General features: G+C 33.7%; 3 protein-coding genes across 10 annotated transcripts; 1 reads left to right on the plus strand and 2 right to left on the minus strand.

Moving 5' to 3' along the window:
- Positions 1 to 1,466: 1,466 nt before the first annotated feature.
- LOC133315687 (magnesium dechelatase SGRL, chloroplastic) lies at positions 1,467 to 5,654 on the plus strand. Its single transcript, XM_061517364.1, has 5 exons — positions 1,467 to 1,757; positions 3,679 to 3,855; positions 3,954 to 4,112; positions 4,760 to 4,906; positions 5,328 to 5,654. The coding sequence occupies exons 1-5, from the start codon at positions 1,599 to 1,601 to the stop codon at positions 5,433 to 5,435; spliced, it is 750 nt and encodes a 249-aa protein (XP_061373348.1). The 5' UTR covers positions 1,467 to 1,598; the 3' UTR covers positions 5,436 to 5,654.
- Positions 5,655 to 6,804: 1,150 nt separating this feature from the next.
- Positions 6,805 to 15,093, minus strand: LOC133315679 (TOM1-like protein 4). Of its 8 annotated transcripts, none has more exons than XR_009752114.1 (10): positions 14,336 to 14,794; positions 13,186 to 13,264; positions 12,855 to 12,953; positions 12,611 to 12,730; positions 11,680 to 11,825; positions 10,775 to 10,856; positions 9,793 to 9,878; positions 9,512 to 9,703; positions 8,573 to 9,316; positions 6,805 to 7,571 (listed from the first exon to the last, which is right to left on the minus strand). XR_009752114.1 is itself a non-coding variant. In XM_061517351.1 (10 exons), exons 2-10 carry the CDS (start codon positions 14,443 to 14,445, stop codon positions 8,683 to 8,685), a joined length of 1,548 nt encoding a protein of 515 aa, XP_061373335.1. In that variant the 5' UTR covers positions 14,446 to 14,488; positions 15,033 to 15,093; the 3' UTR covers positions 8,456 to 8,682. The 8 variants fall into 8 exon arrangements, 7 of the variants coding, with proteins under 7 accessions (XP_061373335.1, XP_061373333.1, XP_061373338.1 ...); XM_061517351.1 differs by lacking the exon at positions 6,805 to 7,571 and adding an exon at positions 15,033 to 15,093 and having other exon boundaries at positions 8,456 to 9,316; positions 14,336 to 14,488; XM_061517349.1 differs by lacking the exon at positions 6,805 to 7,571 and adding an exon at positions 14,917 to 15,048 and having other exon boundaries at positions 8,456 to 9,316; positions 14,336 to 14,488.
- A 4,066-nt stretch (positions 15,094 to 19,159) lies between these two features.
- On the minus strand, positions 19,160 to 21,412 carry LOC133315686 (uncharacterized). The gene is made up of 2 exons (XM_061517363.1): positions 20,502 to 21,412; positions 19,160 to 19,599 (listed from the first exon to the last, which is right to left on the minus strand). The coding sequence occupies exons 1-2, from the start codon at positions 21,245 to 21,247 to the stop codon at positions 19,533 to 19,535; spliced, it is 813 nt and encodes a 270-aa protein (XP_061373347.1). The 5' UTR covers positions 21,248 to 21,412; the 3' UTR covers positions 19,160 to 19,532.
- Positions 21,413 to 21,712: the final 300 nt, after the last annotated feature.

The following is a 21,712-nucleotide window of genomic DNA, read 5'->3' on the forward strand; positions in this document are numbered from 1 at the left end:
TTGTAAATTTTAGATAAATAAAATGAGCTGCTGAAGAATATCTCAAGCTCAGCTATAAATACTTGTTAATAAGTTTTAGACAAAGCCTTATTAAGTAGTGAATTAAACCGTTTTATATTTTTTTCAAGGTAAAAAAATTAATAATAATTATTTAGTAAACACTACATGAAGCACCGGATCCCATTAGTAAAGCAATGAAAGAAAAACTATTGTATTGCTTGTGCATCATAGACTCACATAAAGTAAAATATCTATTCATACATATATAAAAGTTAATGAGGCATGATCCTTTGACATTAGTGTCAGATAAAGTGTTAAATTTCAAATTTGACACTAATATCAAATAATCCTGCCTCAAAGTTAATAGAAAATTACATTTGTTAGTGATACTGAACAAAACAACTAAACTTCAGCACACATAGAAGCCAAGAGGGGCAAGTCATTTCGTCTTTTACTTATAGGTGGGCCTTGACTTGTACATGGGATTTTATATATTGGCATTGAGTTTTCATGTGGATCGATTTCGTTGAGTTAAAAAAAAAAAAAAAAAAGTTTGTACAGTAAAAATTTCGAATGAGAAATTATTCTTCCTAATTTTTCTTTCTTTCATTGTTTAAAATAGGGAAAATTCCAAAAAAGAATTCTGTAAATTTCTTCTAGAATCACTTACCCTCAAAATATTGAATCATTTATACCCTTACTTAATGTTTCTTAATCATTTTTTTCCTAACTTAATTTTCCATCAAAAAATAAAGTTAAGGGAGTTAAATTTTTTAAAAAAATACCTTAACTACCTTTAATATATCTATTGGATAATAGTTAATGAAATGAATTTTTTTGAGTGAAAATAAATGTAGACATTTTCACATGTATAGGTTGGAAATTTTTTATACAAATACTCACAACTTAGCTTCTTCTCTGTTGTTGTTTTTTTTTTTAAGTGTAATTTTGGTATTTTTTTTAAAAAAAATAACTCTATTAACTTTAGAATAATATTTAAAAAGTAAGTGATAAAATTTTTTTACATAAAAATATAAATGATTAAAAATTTTGAGAAGGAAAATAAATAATTTACCAAACTTACGGACGTTTTTTAAGTTTGCCTTTTAATATAAGAGGAAGTTAAAGTCTTCAAGCAGATGCGGATTCGCTTCACATCAAACTGTTGACCCAAGTAAAGCCACGTCATTACATTATCCACATTGTTATCGAAAATTTGAGCTGTTTGATGACGTGGCACAACGTTCAACTCCATTCTCCGCTGTAAAGCGTTTGAAACATTTATATATACAATAATAAGCTTCGATTTCTATTTTCTGTAATTCATCAGAAGAAATAAAGAAAGAAAACGTGTGGAAGGAATGGATTGACATAGTATTTGGAATGTAGGGTCAGAATCACTGTCCACAATTCCACATGAATGAACCAAGCTGAGAACACCACTTTACCACATCATTTCACTTTCTCTTTCCTTCTCTATAGCTGTTTTTTTCTTTTCTTTTCTCTTCTCTCTTAATTAACAGAATATTAAGGCCTGAAAAGAAAAGACAATGGTGGCCTGTGAAACATGAAGAGGAGGACTGTGTTATGCATCTTCAATGGCATGTAATTGTGCTTACAATACCTTTTCATTTTCACCAAACAGAGAATTCTTCACCAACAACATCATCATGTCAAAGCCATCAACTAGATGCAGACCCTTTCTCTTGTCCTCCATGAACAATGCCACACCATCCTACAACACCCTTGTTTCTGAGGTGCCTTTCTCTCTCTCCTTTCAGTTTTATATGTCATGCCATTATCATCTATTCAGTGTTATCTGCTGGCATTTTGGATTTAATGACTAGTGTTTGAAATAATAGGTTTTTTGTTATCAATATAGTTACTTGTTTAATGTGGCTAGTTTAATAGTCTTTTATAAATATTCCAATAGGTTCATCGCTTCGCCACTAGTCCGATTCGGGGCGGGTCACTGAGTTTAGTAGTCTTTTAGGTTGTGAATTTACTTGTTTTCAACTCAACAACCACACAGTAGCATACAGTTGTCCTATATATCTGCTCTTGTTGTATCACATGCCAAAAGGGGTCTTCTTTTTTTTGTTCTTCTTCTGGTATTTGATGTTATTTCAGCAATCAATGTATCATAAAAGATTTCTGGTTCATAATGTGACGATACATCATACAGGCTGTAGCATATACTTCTACATCATTTGCATATTCAAACAATAGGTTGAAGGAAATCTGTAGGGCAAAATAATGCAGAAAATATGATCCTCTAAAGTCCAACCTTTTGCAAACAGCGATATGACATAACCTTGCTCTGATTTCAGATTATTAGTTCTCCTTGAATTGTACATGGCGATCTCTGGATATGGTAGATGTATCCCTTTTCTTCTCGAAGATCCCTTTATTATTGTAAAAAATCTAGCTAATAACCCAGCTGGTTCTTGAGGCTATCATGTATAAATATGCAAATCTGAAGTCAACTCCCTAGACCCAGCGTTGTGTCTTGGCCATCTAATAATAAACATAGGAAATTGAAATTCTTAGTCCAGATGCAAAAGAAAGCCCACATTTCCGAAATGATTCTTTTATTTGAATTCCTTATTACTCATATGTGAAATAAGTTAAAGGAATTTTGCTTCCTGTATTTTGCTATATGATCTGTAGAGATATTATACCTATCTAAGATTTCGACTTTTGTTGGCTAGCTGCAATTGCATTCTTTGACTTTTGCTGCATAACAGTTATCATTGAATTATGGATGAACAACTTCAATGTGTGATCTGGCTTATGGCTTCAGTTTGAAATTCAAGTGAAGTCCTACATTGGTCAAGAACGGGTTAAGTGAGAACCAATAATTGAAAAGAACCATAAACTTATTTCATTGTCTTTGAGGTTTTAGGTCAAGATGTGGTGTTAAATCCAGAATTGCGATTTTCTACTTAGCCATTAATTAAGGTCTTCCCCACTTATGAGCTCCTGCTAACTTCCTAACAAGTGGTATAGAGTCTATGGTTTGGCTAGTTCAAGTATTTACAAATGGTGGTTAGTGCTTGGGTTTATGTCTAATCCATGTTGTGAAGCATTGGCCAAGACTTGGCTCTTGGTTGCTAATCCCTGAATACTCGGAAAGGCTTATGCTTGAGAGGGAGCATACTAAGGTTGAGACTCACTCTTAAGGGGAAGAATGTTGGAAATTCAAATGTGAGTGATGAAGTCCTATATTGGTTAAGAATGGTTAAGTGAGGATCGTATAAGTGGAAAGATCCATAAATGCATTTCTTAAAAGTTTTGGGTCAAAATGTGGTGTTAAACCCACTATTGTGATTTGTCGCTTAGTCTATTGATGGGATCTTCTCTTCTTTTAAGCTCCTCCTAACAGCTTCTAGTTCTAATTTACAAAATTAGGATTTCTTATCTTGATTCATGCACAAAACAAATACGCTTCATGAGATAACTCCTTGCAAAACAGATCCATCCAAATGATTGCTTACGGTATTCAATAATTGTTATCTAAATGTAGAAAACACTGAATACCTTCCTTCTCTTTCTGGAGTTCAGTTTGAGTGTACAACTTTGGACCTTTTTGTTTCATATAGCAATACAAAAAACTATTATTTAATTTGTTATGAGTACCATTGATATTCCTTCTATAAAAGTACTTTTTTTTTTAAGGCTGTTAGGCTCTTGGGTCCTCCAGCAAGATTTGAAGCTTCAAAACTGAAGGTTGTTCGATTGGAAGATCAGATAAACAAATATGCAAGTATTATTCCGAGAACCTACATTCTATCCCACTGTGACTTAACAGCTAATCTGACGTTAGCTGTGTCTAATGTGATCAACCTAGAGCAGGTTTGTGTCTTTACTTTTTGCATGCTTGGCTTGGAAATTATATTGGTTCTCTTAATTGATGCATATTATATTTGTACCAATCTTTGTGACTCTGGCAGTTGAGAGGGTGGTATGAGAAGGATGATGTTGTAGCTGAATGGAAGAAAGTGAAAAATGAAATGTGCCTGCATGTTCATTGCTTTGTCAGTGGTCCCAACCCCTTCCTGGATCTGGCTGCTGAATTTAGATATCACATATTCTCGAAGGAAATGCCTTTGGTATGTTTTGCATTTAATTTATAACATTCCCTTAAAATATCTCATCAATACAGAAAGAATCTAAAAACTAGGATTCATCTCTAAGAGGTGTTCTTCATGGGAACCTCATCAAAAACATGCACACCAGTATTTTGTTCAGGAGGGTGTTGACAGATGAAAGAACCCTCAACGGGTGAACTGTTCCTTCCCAATGCTTACCATTGCTCAAAAAGAATATAAACGCTTATAAAAGAGTTTTTCAATTAAATGATGTGGGGAGAAAAATAGAGAGTATTTAGTGATAGGTTCTCTCCTAAACTTCCACTTCAACTTTGTATGTTGTGCAACTTGTGCTTTATCTTGTATATGCACAAAGTGCTGCTCCAAATGCAGGCAAGTGCTGAATTCTGGAGAAGGCTTTTGTTTCCTGAAGATCATATCTATATCCTTCTTTAAAATATTTAGCTTCCCATGTTCTCATATTATTAATTGCAAGGATGAATCTCTCACTTTTCCTAAGCTGGTTTTTTTTTTTTTTTTCTAATTTATGGTGGTATTATGCCCTCACCCCTACCCTCATTAATCGGAATTTAATGGGAAGTGGTTTTTATGGTGGTATTATGCCTAAGTGTATGAAACATGGTTGGATTCTTGTCTTGTGGAGCCAGGTACTCAAAGCAATACAATGTGGAGATTCTGTACTTTTCGATGAGCATCCAGAATTGCTGTATTCTATAGTTCGAGTTTATTTTCATTCTAGCTCAAAAAAATATAACAGAATGGAATGTTGGGGAGCTCTCAAGGATGCCATGGAGGTAAAATTAAGAAATGCTGAAATTAGCAATGATTTGGATTAGTAATTTTACTTTTTTTTTTAAAAATGCTCAATATCATTTTAGTCTCCATACTACACATAAATTTGCTACCATCAAGATTTCAATAGGTTCTAAACAAAACCAAACTTTATTTTGTAAAAAATAAATTAAAATCTAATTGTTCTGATTGTACATAACTAGTTTTCTGATCTGCAATGCTGTTTGCTATGAAAATTGTTATAAATGAGTCATAACTAGTATTTTTGGAGATAGAAAAAAGTAAGGTTTGAGAAGTAAATGAATAACTGGCAAAACCAACAAATTTTTTCATTACTCTCTTTTCGGAAGTTAGTTTCATGAAAAAACATTCATTACCATTTAGTATTTTTTTCTTTTCTAATTATGTTTCTTCTGTTTTCAGGGAAAACAAGCGGATCAGTTCCAAGGGTTGATAAGCAGAGATTGTCCTCCTCAAAAGTGGCGGAGTCCCAAATCCATCTTCCATGCTCTTTTTGCTTTTCTTCTTTGAAATATTTCTATAACTTGGATTATTTGTTTATATCCCAATTCCTCCCACAGCTCAGAATTTCAGGTGCTTTAGACAAAAGCAAAAAACTCAACTTGCAAGAATGAGCTATTCCCACAAAAAAAAAAATACAAATCTTTAGGAACACCCAAAAGGAAAATGTAAAGTAGCACAAAGGCAATTTGCTTATTATGATTTCTGTGACCACTTCTAGTGTGTCAAGTGACGTGTGTGTGTTGCTTCTCATTGGGTGAAAGTTATGCGTGTGTTGATTCCATTCAGTAAGCCCATAATATTTCATTACTCGTATATACGAGGTCACATATATACCAAGGATAACAAGAAGAAACTGAATGTATTTATTTTTTTAATTAATGTTCTCATTTTGGAATTATCCATAGTCTATAGATGCAGGAATGAACAAATTATTTGTCTGTGGTCTCCTGATAACTTCATTTTATTTATTTTTGGAAGTGGGTAAAAGCATCATTCTAGAAGGTTTCTGAGGAACCTTTTTTTTTGTTGAAACAACTGATACAACTTAGGTTTTCTTTCCAATGAAGGACAGAAAATTCTTAATGATTCAAAATCATATACAATAAAATTTAACTAATGAGTTATTTGGTACCTCAAAATCCTACTTATACAGTGGCTTAACCAGCTAAATGAAAATTAAGTAATTAACTAATACAAACTATAACTATCTTATAAATAACAATGTGCCAAGATTTAGACTTCTACATATTGTAGGTGCAAATCAAACTTTTCAGAGTTGAATTGGTGCTTTTGAGTCACTTTCAACGTATGGAATGATGGAAATCAGTAATCAAGAGACGCTACTTATATATGGTTGTTAGTAAAAAATTATATATATTATACAAGAAAAATAAACAAATTCAGTGTTCATCATTTTTGTGCACCATGGTGCAAAAGGAGGCTATTTTCCTGGGTGTAGTGGTTTAACTCTGTTCTTGTTCTACCCCCTTATGTTTTACCTCTTCTTGTTCTAACCCTCCCACCTATTGTTCTTACCTCATCGTCTCTTCATCATTTTTCACTCTGTATTTTAACTTTGTAACTAATGGACGTTACATTACTCTCAACTCACTCTATCTTTCTTGAAGTAGAAGATATCAGCAACGTCCAAGAATCAAATGCGATACGTTTGGTGCATGTATAAAACCCTCACCATCAATAAATTAAGTTAGTACGAAAAATAGTTGGGCTTGCATGAACCTAGCTATTGTCGGCTGTTTATAGGAATTAATAGCAAAATGTTAGTGATGGCACGAACCACGAAGGTTCCTACTGAAATTAACTTTAGTTTATACAGCATATCTTGTAGTAATATATATACATATGATGATATGAATGTATCCCTTATTACTACTCATGCAAACCCACTTTCACTCTCTCATTAAGTCAGGCTATCTCATTCTCATGGAAAAGAAAACAGGAATGGCATTGGTGCGTCGAACTAGGTCACCAGCAGACAAGAGCTACAGAAAAAGCTCATTCCCTCCCATTAGAGGAATCATCAAGAGGAAAATATTCATCTTCATGTGTGGAAAGATAAAGAAGACCTTCAGCCAGCGCATCTTTGGTTACGCGGTCAGTTGAAGTTACCCATCCTCTTTGTTAGCATCATGACCCAGTCGCCATGATGTATCTATATACATAATAATGAGGCAGGATCCTTTGACACCGGTGTCAAATTTGAAGTTTGACACTTCATCTGAGAGCTGTTAGATAAAAAAAGATCAACGATTTTGATTTGTGGGCATGTGACACCATTGATCTTTTTTGATCTAACGGCTCTCAGATGAGGTGTCAAACTTTAAATTTGACACTGGTGTCAAAGGATCCTACCTCCATAATAATACGTATTTAATTAACTACTACTGTCATACTGTGTATGTCTTCCCGTAAGAGTTTCTCATGGTAACATGTAATATTAATGTTACTTATTAAATATAAAGTTATCCCTTATTGTCATGTATTTCGATTCAGATTAGACGTACCATTTTTAGTATCTGCTATTTCATGCACATATTATTGCTAATTGATTATCAGGAAGTTTATTATTGCCTAATTATATATGAGCTTCACCACCACACATGGATCATACCATTGTAAAACCTGCAGCGAAAGTACATAGATTTTCATTTAAGTTGATTTACCATATACTAGTTAAAAATATTAAACAATGGCCATTTCCATCAAATACGTACTACAAACTCTCCTTTGGGAGACTAATGAAATTAAAATAGGGTATCAGGTTAACGTAATCCGTCGTGCAAGATATATGCGCATGTAACTAAGCTTGAACGTATGCACTAAAGCGGACAAAAAAGTTACACTACTCTGTGCATCTGAATGTGGTGCGAAGGTTCCTCCACTCCCAAGGGCTTGATAGGATTATATTCATAAATAATTGGTTATAATAAAATTGAGGATGAGCCATGAGAGGTACGGGGCTGGAGTATTTAACTTCATTGAGATAAGCCCAAAAAGATTTTAGCAAAAAACTATTTTCTTTCAATAATTTTTTCCTTTAATATTTTAATGATAAATTCATTGATCCAACTTGGCAAAGGTCTGCTCTGATAAAAGCATAATCCGGGTCTGACAATCGTGGGCTGGTTACTACTATACAGTATCCACACTGTATTGATGGTCATCAACTGAGTCTGAGCAGCTGAACCGTGGAGCTATACAATAGCTTGAAATTGCCCCCAGAATAACGACCCGGTTCCTTTTTTTTTTAGAGTTAACTCAATTCTAATTACCTCTTTGAAGTGAGTAGAGTCTCACGACATCACTACAAACTTTGACTTTTTGAGCCGGCTATGAGACTAATTCCGAGTGCGGGGCAGATAAAAATATTTAAACCCCCTCCCAAAAGTGACATATAGGAATCGAACTGAAACCCTTTCCTTTCTATACTCAGCTCCTTAACTACCAACTGACCCAATTCCTTTTTCGCAAACAGCGAGTTTGAAGAAACCGTGATGCTTAAAGAATCCGATATTATTGAAAACATGAGCCAAAAAATCCAATATGAACCATATACATGAATATATGCATATATGTAGCAAGGTATTGATTGAACTAAAATACACGCATGGACAAAGTCATACCTGAAGGTTCCTAAACACAGCCACAAAATGGTTGTCTCAGTGATCTGAAGCTAAACCAGATGAACAACATTCATAAGCTGTACCGGCACAAGCAATACAAACGCAATATCTCAATATGACCTATTGGGATTTGAAGATGAAGAGGTTTTGGATTTTGCAAAATCAACTAGATCTTTGAAAAGGACATCTTCTGGCTTCTGTTGTTTAGTTGGGGTGGATGAATTCAGAGATAGATTCTGAGTTTGTCCCACCAAGCTATCATAAGAGGAACTGGATCCACTACTGGAATGAGACGCACCTTTTTGCTCAAAAAACTGTTGTCTCTGATTATGCTTTGAAGGTGGGGGTGGAACGATGCCAGGAGATTGTGTCCCCCAGGGAGCTGGAGGCAGCCCTTCTGAAGATTTGTTCATGGGAGATGGCTCATCATACACAGGCTGTCCGATAAATATTGGTGGTGATGAGGTGCTCATGGCATGAGGTTGGGGTGAAGACAGTGCTGGAAGAGTTGATGAGGTAGGATTAGGGCTAGAATGAAGGGGAACTGCAAATGAAGTTGGTTGTGAGTTTTCAGGGGGTCCTTCAGCCTTGTATGCATCACCACTGAGATAGTCAACCATGCCAGTGTCAGAGTAAACTGGCATCCTTGATGCTGGTGGTGGGGGAAGAAGTGAGTTTATCCTCACTGGTTCTGCCTTGTCATAGGCTGGTTTCCGATTCTGTGCATGAATATCTCGTGATGACCTGAAATCATGGTATTTAAATGTTCATTACAATTATGAAACTAAAAGGAAAGAGAAAAAGACGAGGGAAGGGAATAGAGGATTTTTTTTCATAGTTACTAGGGAATAATGAATGTATATCAACTGTAAAGGGTATTCAAATGAAAATGTCAGCCTTTGACAGGAAACCTATTTGTTCCACAATATAATTGTTCACCTATGGGCTAGTTGAGCAAAATCATCTTCTGACTCATCATCCTCATGGTTTACATTTGCAAGTGGCGGAATTGAAGTTTCTGCTGCTCTTGCACCTGAATCAGCAGTTCCTTTCACAATATGGTCATGACGACTGAGTACTCGCTGAAGGCTGTCATTCAGTGCCAATCCCTGACCTAAAAGCTGCTCATCCCTGAAAGTGAAGCAAGTCAAGCAACCATTATAGTCATTCTTCTTAACTGCACATAGAAAAGGGGCTTATTAATTAATAAAAAAACTTACACAGTGTTGTTCACAAGAAGCATGACACGCTTTTGGTAAGAACGGCACTGGTCAACAAGGTCAACAATCACTTCCTCCTTCACACCCTGCCATATTTTGTCCAGAATATTAAGAAACAAAAGAATATTGACAACTTGCCATGACTGTGTTGTGCTGAACAAAAAAATCTAATATCATAGCAAGCAAAAGCATTGAGTTTATAAATTATATCTTAGTTCAGCACTTGCAAGGAACGTTTTCATAGGTCAGCTCATGTTCTGGACTCTGATGTCCAAACATTTCCAGGTTAGCTACTCTCAAACCTCAGCTAAATACAATATCTATTCAGACGTCAGGATTTGCTAAGTGTCAACAGATTATGATTTCAAATTATAAAAGGGTTTGCCGGTGGGTGGGTTTTTTTTTTTTAGGGGGGGGGGGGGGGTGATGCTACAAATGTACCCTGACAGCTTTTTCATTCTTTCGGATTATAAGTAAATTGATGCTCGATTATTAGACTTTTCCAAGATCTTTACACAATGACTTGATTATAAGTAATTTGATGTTGGGTTTACTAGAGTTTTGTGAATGATGAATGATCTTGAGATTGGGATTGGAAATATGATCTCTATGGCCAAAGATTGGATAGAAAGAGAAAAGATAACTACAAAACTTTGGAGTCACAGTGAAACTTAAAATCTCGCCAAAAAGACATATTTCAGCAGAGCCAGCGTAAAAAAGAAGCATACTTCTTAAACTTTTACTCAGAATCTTGCTAATTCTCACAACAACTTGCTTACTTCAATTTGCTAAAATGGAATAAATCCCAGATCAAAATTCCATAGCGCCATGCCCATACCGCAACCAGCAAAATATGAATTCATTGATACGGAAATACAGCAACTTCAAAGTTCAAACATACATTTTCATAAGCAAGAAAAACTGAACAGAGGTTCCATAATGCGGCTAACAGAAAAGGAATGATAATGAAAAAAAATATCACCTCCGGGTCTTTAGGATTCAAGGCGCTAAGCATTTCCATCAATACATCAGCTAGTCCTTGGGCATTTTGAATTTCTAGCAAACTGATTATTAAAAATAGTTAGAGAGGGTTAAAGCAAAAAAAAATGTTTTTTTTTAATAAAAGAATAGCTTATTAAGAGAAAGTGCAAAAAAATAAATAAATAAATAAACAGGACAAAAGAGAACATTAGCACAAACAGCTCCAACATACCCCAGTAAATATGTGAGAGAAAGTTGCCTAAATAAACTATCGCCACTTTCATATACTAGAAATTGGGCAAGCACCTAGGGGAATTAATAACCCTAAATGCACCAGGCCGATGTGAGAGATGCACCCTTAAGGTTGCTGGGGGAGGAACTTAATCTCAGTTGATAAGAAAGATTGTCAGACGATACTCTTACTGTTCAACACCCCCCACCCCCAAAAAAATAAATAATAATAGTAATGTAAAAAAAAAAAAAAAAATTAAAGCAACAATTTTGACTAAGGGTCTCCAGTAGCTACATCAAATAGTATGAGATAGGATAGGTATGTAACAAATTTTTAGATAACTCCATTAATTGTTATTTTCCATTATTTTATTATTTTTGCCAAGTTTCAAGTTCATTGCGAATTGCAATAGGAATGGGGCAGGTTTCTTACCAAAGGTGAACAAACCTTAAAATATGCATCCAAGTTACAGAAACTACTGTTAGAAAGCAGGGAACTTGTGCAATAACATCTAAATTGAAAATTAAAAAACCAACAATCTACAGGAGTCATTACTATAAATTTATGAGCATTTTAATTTCTTACACAATGTTAAATGTATAACAACACTGTTAGATCCACACAGCAAAGATATGAATTATAACATTAAGAATGTGATGGAGTTCAAGGAGCACCTGAGGTCAGATGCATCTGACTGAAGAGAAGCCTGAATAGCAACATCTTCATATTCTGCAGCAGAATAAACAGTAGGCTGGGTTTGAGGAGGAGTGAAGAATGGCACACTATTCTCTTCTCGTGGTGGAAATTCAACTCCAGCAGACTGTTAATTATTAAAAGCAACACATTAGAGAACCAAAATATCAGTGTTTTGGCTCTAAGCCCAAAAGCAACAACTAAATGATATATTTGTTTTGAGCAGCAAGTTTTGATATATTTGCATGTGTGTGTGTGCATGAGGGGGTGGAAGTTTCCAAAACTTTTTACCAAAAGTTCAAGAATGCAAGTACACAGTTGTGTGAAGCTTGTGGAACACTATAACCTATTTAAAATACCCCAAAAAACAATGATGACTATAGGCTAATTTGGTCCTGGATTGTAAAGAACTATTTCAACCCAAAATCTTAAGATGATGGATGAGAGACTTTTTAATGGTTTATACTATTCTCTAACACACCCCCTCACGTAATAGCCCTTTGGGCTTGAAACGTGAATATTGCATAAGCCCAAAAAAAATTTGGTTTTACCTTATGCTTATTTAATTCCATAAGTGGGGAGCGGTGAGAATCAAACTCGTGACCTTATGGTCACTGAAGCTCTAATACCATGTAAAGAACTATTTCAACCCAAAACCTTAAGATGATGGGTGATGGTCTTTTTAATGGTTTATATTATTCTTTAACATGGATTAACATAAACAACTACGAAAATATGTTGCAGACAGGCAGAAAAATTTAACATGACTCTAGTAAGAAACGTTAACATTAATCACAATATAAATGTACTTCAATAGAAATATTAATGCGTATCATTTAAAAATAGATTTATTGCTTGCAAAGTATAAATTAATCTCAGAAAATAATTTCTAGAAGCACAAGAAGAGCTCACCTTTAATTCATTATACGCAGCAAAGTATTGAGGATAAAGTCCACCAGGGCCCCCGCCCCCAAAAGCTTCTTGCCACGTATCGATTAAAATCAGTATCTTTTCCCTCACATTTAAGTCTGGCTGTATAATTAGATTAAGAAATTGCAGCAGGGGATAAGAAAGTCTTCCGCTTCCAAAATACAGTTGCAGAAGGAACATTAGTGAACTATAGAAGAAATATCCAGTGTCAAAAATCAATAAATACCTTCTTCTTCACTATCTTAACCATTTCATGTAAGATATCCCTCTCAATGATCTGTTGACATACACTTTCACCACAATTTTTACTAAGGGTCTCCAGTACCTAAATCAAATATAAAGCATCCATGTCAGATAATCACTGCTTTTTGTTACCTCCAGCACAAATCTATGGACAAGAAGTACTTTACACCTAACATCTTTCAACCACAGCAGAATAAAAATTATGATTATGAGGACTTTATACATATGTGGAAATATAGTAATAAATCATAACACATAATTCAAACCATAAATATTCAATAATTATCCAAAAGTAAGAGGATAGAAATACTGACAAAAAGAGCCAGAAGCTGTATTTTGGGATTTTTAGTTCCCAAACGCTTCTTAATTATCTTTAATGCATCCTTTGCTTGCCTGCAAATTTAATTAGTTCAACAGAGAAGATCAGGCACAATGTAATTAAGAAATACCCATGAGGGGGAAAAAAAAGGATCAATTGAATCAATTACATACTTGAGATCCAAAACCAAAAAAACAAGATCAAATTCAAAAGTGACCCAATTTTACTTCTGGTCCTCCTATTTTCATCAAAATTTGGTTTTAGTCTCTTCATTTCCAAATGCAACAATGTTACGTCCACAGTATTCACATTGGGATTGGCATTGGCTCCTCTAAAGTGGAAAATCAATGGCTCACATGGTGATAACATACATGATGCACATATATAACAAACTATAAAGTTAAAAATCAATCCGTGGGTTTTCCAATCAACAGCTATAACTCAGCACTTTATTGCAACTAAAAATAAACAGGCCAAAATCAAACACTGGTGAAATTAAGGGGACCAAAAGTGTAATTAAGCCATAAAAAATACTAAATTTTTTCAGAATTAAGACAGTCTAACATTCTCTTTTATGTGATAAGAATTTTCAATGGTTGCCAACTTAACAATCCTCCAAAATTAAAATCAGAAACCTAAGTTCTTTTTTTTTTTGAGAGGGGAGAAGCGGGGATCTCAGTTATACTAGTAATATGTTAATAGCAGTCCCATTGAGAGTTTCAATGAACATGGCACTAAATGGGAAAGAAAAGGGCTACCGGCAAATTAACGTGTGTCTTTGTCAAATATGATGGAACAAGCAATTCGATTTTTGAAGTTGTCTAAACAAAAGAGAACTCTTTTTAGCAAGGTCAAGAGTGCAAGACAAAATCTTACCCTCCCATCAGTTACCAACATACAAGAGGGTAAACAAAGTACCAGATCTGTCTTTATCTTCAGAAACATAAACTTAAAACCCTAAGTCCCTAACATCATTCTCGTGCAAGATTACCAACGAACTTACTAAACCATAGTACAAACACTCCTGGTATAATACTGGCCAGCTAAAAAACTAGTTTAGAGTGATTATAGAAACAATATTCTTATCATCTCGTATTCACAAAGCATACTCTGAAACAAAACATGAGAAGAGGACAATAGAATACCTAGGGTCTATATTAATGATATCACACAACTCTATGTTGAGAGCCCAGTCTGGACCAATAAGCATGTCACTAGTTGCTCTCTCAGCACATGCAGCTGCATTGTTAGCCATGTCTCTCCAGCTCCAGTGAATCAATCTCTTTACTTTCAATCTTCTATAAATCCAAACCCAAATTAACAAATTAACAATATCTTTTCAAAACCGTTGACTGCAGAGTGCATCATACAAAATATAAACATGTATCAGAGCAGTAATCTAGAATTTAAAATATCAAAGTTTCTACTGTCAATTCAATAAACGAAAAAAAAGAAAAAGATTCAAAATGGAATTTAAAAAATAATGATAATAATAATAATAAATCGAAGGGACGATGCATCCGAAAATCAGATCATATTCATGCCAGATTAAACAACTAAGCTGGAAGAGAAGGAGGACGGAAGAGAACAGAAATCGAAAGAAACATATTAAGGAAGGATTGTGAAGAGATCGAAACCTAAAACCCCATACTTGAGATGAGAGTTGAGAAATGAGAACGATGGATGAAGAGACAAAACAAAGATGGTAATAAATTACGGATCTAACCTGTCACAATAGAAGAGAATTGGGAATCAGAATTCAGAATTCAGAAGCGATTACGATTACGAATATATGTGTTTATCAAAAACTGAAATGAACTCAATTCGGGATTGGGTACCCACCTTTTGTTCCTTCTAGACTCACCCCACGCCTTTTACTTGTCAGCAACTCTCTTCTTTTTTTTTTTCTAAACAATCAATTTATAATAATAATAAGGTAGGTGATAACTTATCCCCTTATTATTATAATAATAATAATAATGTTTTGAACGTCTAAATCGGCCACTTAACTCTTAATCCGGTCGGCGTAATAATTTATGTCACGGCTGGAATTTATTGAGATGTTCGCTAACAAGAAATTCCAACTTCTACTTGAGCTGATTTTTTTTGTTTTTTTCTTTTTACAAAAAAAAGAATTTATTGGATTCGTTAAAATACGAATTAACCTTATTGTTTATTCTGCTTGGTGACGTTTCGTTTTGACTTGGTGCGTGGTGGAAGAAATGATCCAAAGTCGTACACGCGTTTTTCTTTCTTTGTGTTTTGATTATGGATGCAATTGGAAATCACCGGCGGCCTTTGGAAATTGGGTACTTGATCGCTCGGAATTTTAGAATGCAAGAATTGACTAATCAACCTACAAGTCAATTATTTTTTTTTTAAGAAAATTTGTGTATGTCAATATAAAAATTAAGGGTTTTTTTTTTGTTAACGCAAGCAAAAACAATATTTATTACGTATTTTAATTATTTTAAAACAATAAATATTTTTACATTTTTAAATTTGATATATTTATTTTTTAACATGTATCTTTCAAATGTTAATAAACTTTGACTTTGTTCATCGTTATCCCCAAGGACATATACACTACTTTAATAATGGGTATAATTTAGTCGATAGGCTGGGGAAAAAATCTGACTTTGGTTCTTACCGAAAATATATTTTTGGAGAAAAAAAAAATCAATTGTAATTAAGTCCAACTCAGAGTTAATTTATAGTCGAATCAAAAATTAAAATTTATGAACGACTCAAAGAAATAATCAGAGTCCGGATAGTTAAAACAAAACAAAAATATACAATATAAATCTAGAAAAATGAGAAAACTTACAATACTTCCACTGCAAGTGCATCTTTATTAGAAAGGATGTTTTTGAAATATGAAGGGAATTATAAAAAAAAAAATATTTGTTAAAATAAAAAAAAAATTAAGCAAAAAGGAGTACTGAACCGTTGTATACAATAAATTCCCCAGGAAAACGGGTAAAAGAGGGACACGTGCATGTCGTTTGTCAATTGTGCATGCACCTATAATTAGAGGTGTCAAAACGAGTCGACACGATATGAATTCGACACGACAACACGACACGAATTCGACATGACACGAATACATCAAGACTAACACGACACGAATTTTTATTCGTGCCAAAATCTTCAACACTGACACGACACGAATTTTTTGCGGTTGACACGACACGAATAACAAGCAAAATAGAGGTCAAAATGGTAATTGACAAAAAAAATTTAAAAAAATGGATCGATATTAGAAAAATTAAAAAATATAATAATAATAAATTAAAAATAAAATAATTTAAAAAAATACGGGTCAACACGAACACGATTACATCAACACGAACACAACACGAATTTTTTTGCGGGTCAACCCGAACACGAATTTTCGTGTTGTGTCGCAGGTCGACCCGCGTGTCAAAACCTATATTGACATCCCTACCTACAATCATTGTGATGCTAAAACCAAATTTGTGCAAGTTCTGTACAATTGACGGTGATAATGTAGCAGAAATAGCCATTATAGTTAAAATTTTGATTTAAATATGTGATTTTATAAATTTTTTAATTAAAATAATTTTATCAAAATTTCAAATGCTTTTACGATTTTATGATTTTTTTTACATTAAAATTTTACGTTTTATTATTTTTTATCCTCCTTTTAATTTTAAATAAAATTCCAATTTTAACTATCATTTGAAACAACAACAGAAGACCAATTATTTGTAGACTATACCAATCACGTGAACAAGCCCAAGAAAAAGACAGACTGGAAAGGTGATGGATTTGGCAGGTCATGACATTTAAAGGCCCAAAGTGGCCATTAGACAATCGGAACCTTTCGTTCTACACGACAATTTGTATTTGACTTATTTTCAATTTGTTTTAAGTTAATATTAATTTTATTAATAATTAAAAATATATTATATTATTTATTTAAAATTAATTAAAAATATTATATTCTTTATTTAAATAATTGTTTTTAAAATTTATAAAAATTTATGAAAATGTCTTTTTTGCATCATTTCTGTCATAAAATTTTAAAAGGAACTAACATAATAAAAATTAAGTGACATTTTGGAAATTATGGTTGTGGTTAAATGTACGGAGAATGAGGGAAATTAATTGAGAGATAAAGAGAAGGAGAGAATGAGTAGATACTGGAGATATGGGAGGAAAATTGGAGAAGTGAGGGAGAGATTCTTGATAATTTTTTAATTAATTCTTCATTGCTACAATTCATTATTTAACACAAGGCTTTTGCAACAAAAGTATAATAAGTGAAAATAATAAAATATTAAGAGGTTATAATAATTGCAAATATTAAAAAAAAAGTGTTTATTTTTTTAAATGACACAACTTATATCATTTCACTCTCACAAGATGTGGGATCCACACCTTTATTTTTTTTTATCAATTCTCTCTTTCTTTATCTATCTCTTTCTCTCTCTTAAAATGACACGACTCTACATCGTTTGAAATGATACACACTTTTTCCTTAAAAATATCTGAATTTCATATAATTAGAACATTTCATTACTCTTCAAACCAATGTCATCCTCATGATTTGAGTTATGTCTATATTAGAATAAAATCATGAATCGTCGAGTAACAAGCCCGAACCTCCATCATGAGCAATCACCCTTTGCAGCTATTGTAATTTTTAAATTTATTTTTTTACAAAACAAGCTTTATCAAATGATATTTTTTATTTATTTATTTTTAAAACCAAAAAATTATTTTTAAAAGTAGTATTCAAAGTTTTTCACTTTTACCGGGAAATGTTGTCTTTCCTCAGTCAAAATCAAAATCTATTTGTGGGTTCTTTTTTAGTAGAATTACAGCATGAAAAATTCTTCCGTCAACAATTGACCTCCTTCGCGAAACTCCTATGACTTGTGATGCAGCCACCCAAGAAAATTATCTTCGTCTTTACTAACGGGACCCTCATGGACCCTGCATAAACCCCTTCGTTTATGTTGATTATTTTGAGTTCATTGTGGTTAAACGCACAGAGAATGAAAATTGGAGTTGATTGTAGTTAAATGCAAGGAAAAGGAGAGAAAAGAGGGAGAAGGGAAATTAATTGAGAAACAGAATAATAGAATTGGGAGAGGAAGGATATTTAGGAAAAGGAAAGAGAAATTCTTAATAATTCTCCTAATAGATTTTTTTCTTACTACATTTCACTGTTTAACACAAGGTTAACAAAAGATTGTTACAACAAAATGAAAAATAAAAAATATTAAGAAATTATAATAATTAAAAATATTAAAAGATGTTGCATTTCATATGATTTCTAGAGCAATGAAAATAAATGAAGAAAACAAACCGACATTTAGTTTGTCATATTAGTCAATTCCTGGATCCAACATCAAGATCTATCCCGTCTGACATGTAGTTCGATCGTAAAGTGAATATCCTTAACTAAATAGTGTGAAATGAACGGCATTGATTTTGACCACATATGTTTTTTTTTTTTTTTTGATAACAACCACATATGTTTTTTAATAATAGACCAAACAAACAAATTTCTCCAAAACTTCCATCTTCTCAAGAGACAAAATTTTGAACAGATTGTTACGTTTTGGCTCTATTATACTTATTCATATATAAATGAGAAAAGCTCTAAATATTAAGTTGAATAATTTTACGTCGTCAATCCACGTAATAATTTTCTTCATTAACATTATCATTCAATAAAGTATTAAATGCTTCTATTCTTTATCTTATATCTCTTCAGCGTGTGCGACTAGTGTTAAAATTTCACACAAACATCATCGGGTCATGTGTGAAATTGTTATGTCTATATCTTTCTTTTACATGTATTAAATAAGTAGGATTTAATTATCATTAATAAAGAAAAATATAAACATAGAAATTTCACTTGACCGAATCATATAAAATCATTGAACATATTTGTTCATGCTCATGGATCACTCGGAAATCTAGAACTTTAGGTAACAACTATTTCAACTGTCCGATACAACTCTTCACAAAATGTTTTCAGTCGCGAATACATATTCATCTGACGTTATAAACAAAGAATAAAGACATTAAAAACTATCCTTGCATACAAGCTTATATCTGCCTCATCAAAATCAGTAACACTATAATTACATGAAGCATAATGATATTATACAGGCTTTATCCTCACATTTTTATGAGACTCCAAGGTGAACTTACCTGAATCAGTCATTAAAAGTTACAATGAAACTAAGTTGTTATCAAATGACTTGTAGCAGAGTTTGTGAGGAGTTTATGAAAATAAAGCTCGTTAAGTAACATGAATACGTAGATCATATTGATACTCTGTTTCATCTGATCAGGCATCTCTTATTTTTGTGTTCGGCTTTTGGGTCTGCGAATGAAATTCCAGCAACGACCACCACTCTTATCATGCCTGCATTACATCCAAAAATTAATTAGTAACTGATGAATGATGATCACATGATATTACACATTCAAGTGTGACTGCTAAGCCTGGATTTACTAGCTACCTGCTCACAAACAATGTAGTTTTTTTACAAAAACAAACAATTTGTTTCGCAACTTTCCCTTATTCAAGGTAGACACTTGGTTGCTTTACAGAAATTCTGTGCTTAATCATATTAGTATTGGACGAAAATAATTGAACCTAGCTAACAAACAAGGCCTAGCTGTAGCTCCTTTTACTTTAGCTAACAACATGAACACCCAACAGAACAGCATGGACATAACCCCTCTTTTCTTCTTAAAATCCCCCATTGCCCCTTTAACCGAGACATGGTGTCGTAATTTTTATTTTTTTTTAAGTTTTAAACTTCCTTCTTTGACTTTTTCAGTTATGGTATTGGGGCGAGTGAGACACCATCAAATTTTGGAGTTTCAAGGACATAGTTTCCTAGAAACAGATAAATTTGAAGATTAAACAACTGAATGTTCTGATCCTGACTTGTGACTAGAACCAAACAACCAATAGAAAAATCTACAGGGTTTCATTCAACTCACAGCAAGAAACTACAGATGCTAATAAATTTTACATAAATTTGACACAATATAAAGATTTCCATAGAATTTAGAAATGATATGCAGACTAATTTCAATCTCCATGAGCAATCTTGTTTAGTTTTTTATCCACTCTGAAATTAATTGCTAACTGATCATCACTAAAAGCAAAGTGCCCCCCTGCTAAATTCAGACGATTTAGGAAGAGTATGCCGTTAATTAATTGATTCTTAATCATTTTAATTCAACATGCAAAAATCAATGAAAGAAAAAAAAAAATGTATTTCTATTTTCAACAGGTTTGAAGTTGGAGCATACCTGCTATTACTTCTGCTACAGCTGCTGTTGCTACTACTGCTACCAGAGCTTTTCACGCTTCCACTATTGATACTTGATTCACCACTATCACTCTCCTTACACGCTGAAGGGCTCTTCTTCCACCACTCCTTATCAACAACAACACCCTTTCCTGATCCATCAGAAGCTGATGGTTTAGGTGAAACTTTTGAACTACTACTCCCCACTGCCTCATTTTTCTTCTTGTTCTTTTTCTTTTGCTTAGATCCCAAAGAAAAAGGGAGCACCATTTTGAGGTAGAAACCTCCACGATCAATGTTTCCACTTTTCTTAACAACCTTTGCCATCTTAACAACCTTTCTACCACTACCTTCCCTCTTGTACACGTTCAAATTCCTCTCCTCCACCGTATCCTCTTGTCTAGGATTAACCCTGTGATGCTCAACGAGATCCTTCAAGGAAAGCTCGTAGCTTGACTCGGGCATGTTCCGAACCATTTCCATGAGCTCCCTTTGGCCTCTGGCTATGGCTTGGGTTCTTGAGTCAGGGGAAAGGCTTCGGTTATGGTTTATGCGATATTGGTTCCCATGTGTATAGATACCAGACTCATCCACTTCATTAGGTTCTGTTCCAAATTGAGCTTGTCTCGAAGGCCACAAACCAGAGTTCGTAGCTTCCCATGTGTCATGATAATTTTGTGTTTTGTGTCTGGTTCCATCGTACAATTGAAATGAATTCATGGGGTGGTGTGTTCGTGGATCAAGCATGGTTTTTTTCTTCTTTTTTTTCTTTGGTGTCGGTTCTGTTTCTCTGATATTTGTTTTTTGTTTTTGGGAGGAAAAGAGGAAGAGAAAATGTATGTGAATGTTTATGTGTGGTTGGAAGTAAAGGAGGATGCAGGGTTAAGGTGATGTGTTCACCGACGTCACAGTTGGGCTCTGAGGGGTGATACTATTGATTTTCTTGGTGGTGAAGATTTAAGAGAGAGAATTAATTGGGCGTTTGAAAGCGTTAGGTTCCTTAAAGTCAAGGGATTCTAGATGATTTTCAAAAAAATAAAAAAATAAAAAGGGATTCTAGATGGGGTTGGATATTTAGGCCATTCCCTTTCACATTCCTCTCATTTTTTATTTATCTTTTTTAATGTGTTTTGCCCGTTGTTTTTGTTTTATGCTTTTTTTACCGACTTTAATTATATTTTTGGAGTGAGTCATCCCGAATATTTTTCATAA

This window comes from Gastrolobium bilobum, unplaced genomic scaffold (genome assembly GCF_033153095.1).
Source record: "Gastrolobium bilobum isolate Gb01-03AN ecotype WA unplaced genomic scaffold, APGP_CSIRO_Gbil_v1 utg3766, whole genome shotgun sequence".
Taxonomy (NCBI): domain Eukaryota; kingdom Viridiplantae; phylum Streptophyta; class Magnoliopsida; order Fabales; family Fabaceae; genus Gastrolobium; species Gastrolobium bilobum.

Excerpts from the sequence above, each read along its gene's own strand:
- LOC133315686 (XM_061517363.1), bottom strand. The coding sequence starts at position 21,247 with ATGCTTGATCCACGAACACACCACCCCATGAATTCATTTCAATTGTAC. Across the intron at positions 19,600-20,501 it reads TGTAGCAGAAGTAATAGCAG|GCATGATAAGAGTGGTGGTC; the intron begins GTATGCTCCAAC and ends GATGTAATGCAG.
- LOC133315679 (XM_061517351.1), bottom strand. The coding sequence starts at position 14,445 with ATGGCTAACAATGCAGCTGCATGTGCTGAGAGAGCAACTAGTGACATG. Across the intron at positions 9,879-10,774 it reads TGAATCCTAAAGACCCGGAG|GGTGTGAAGGAGGAAGTGAT; the intron begins GTGATATTTTTT and ends AAAATATGGCAG. Across the intron at positions 9,317-9,511 it reads TTTGCTCAACTAGCCCATAG|GTCATCACGAGATATTCATG; the intron begins GTGAACAATTAT and ends CCATGATTTCAG.
- LOC133315687 (XM_061517364.1), top strand. The coding sequence starts at position 1,599 with ATGGCATGTAATTGTGCTTACAATACCTTTTCATTTTCACCAAACAGA. Across the intron at positions 3,856-3,953 it reads ATGTGATCAACCTAGAGCAG|TTGAGAGGGTGGTATGAGAA; the intron begins GTTTGTGTCTTT and ends TGACTCTGGCAG. Across the intron at positions 4,907-5,327 it reads CTCTCAAGGATGCCATGGAG|GGAAAACAAGCGGATCAGTT; the intron begins GTAAAATTAAGA and ends TTCTGTTTTCAG.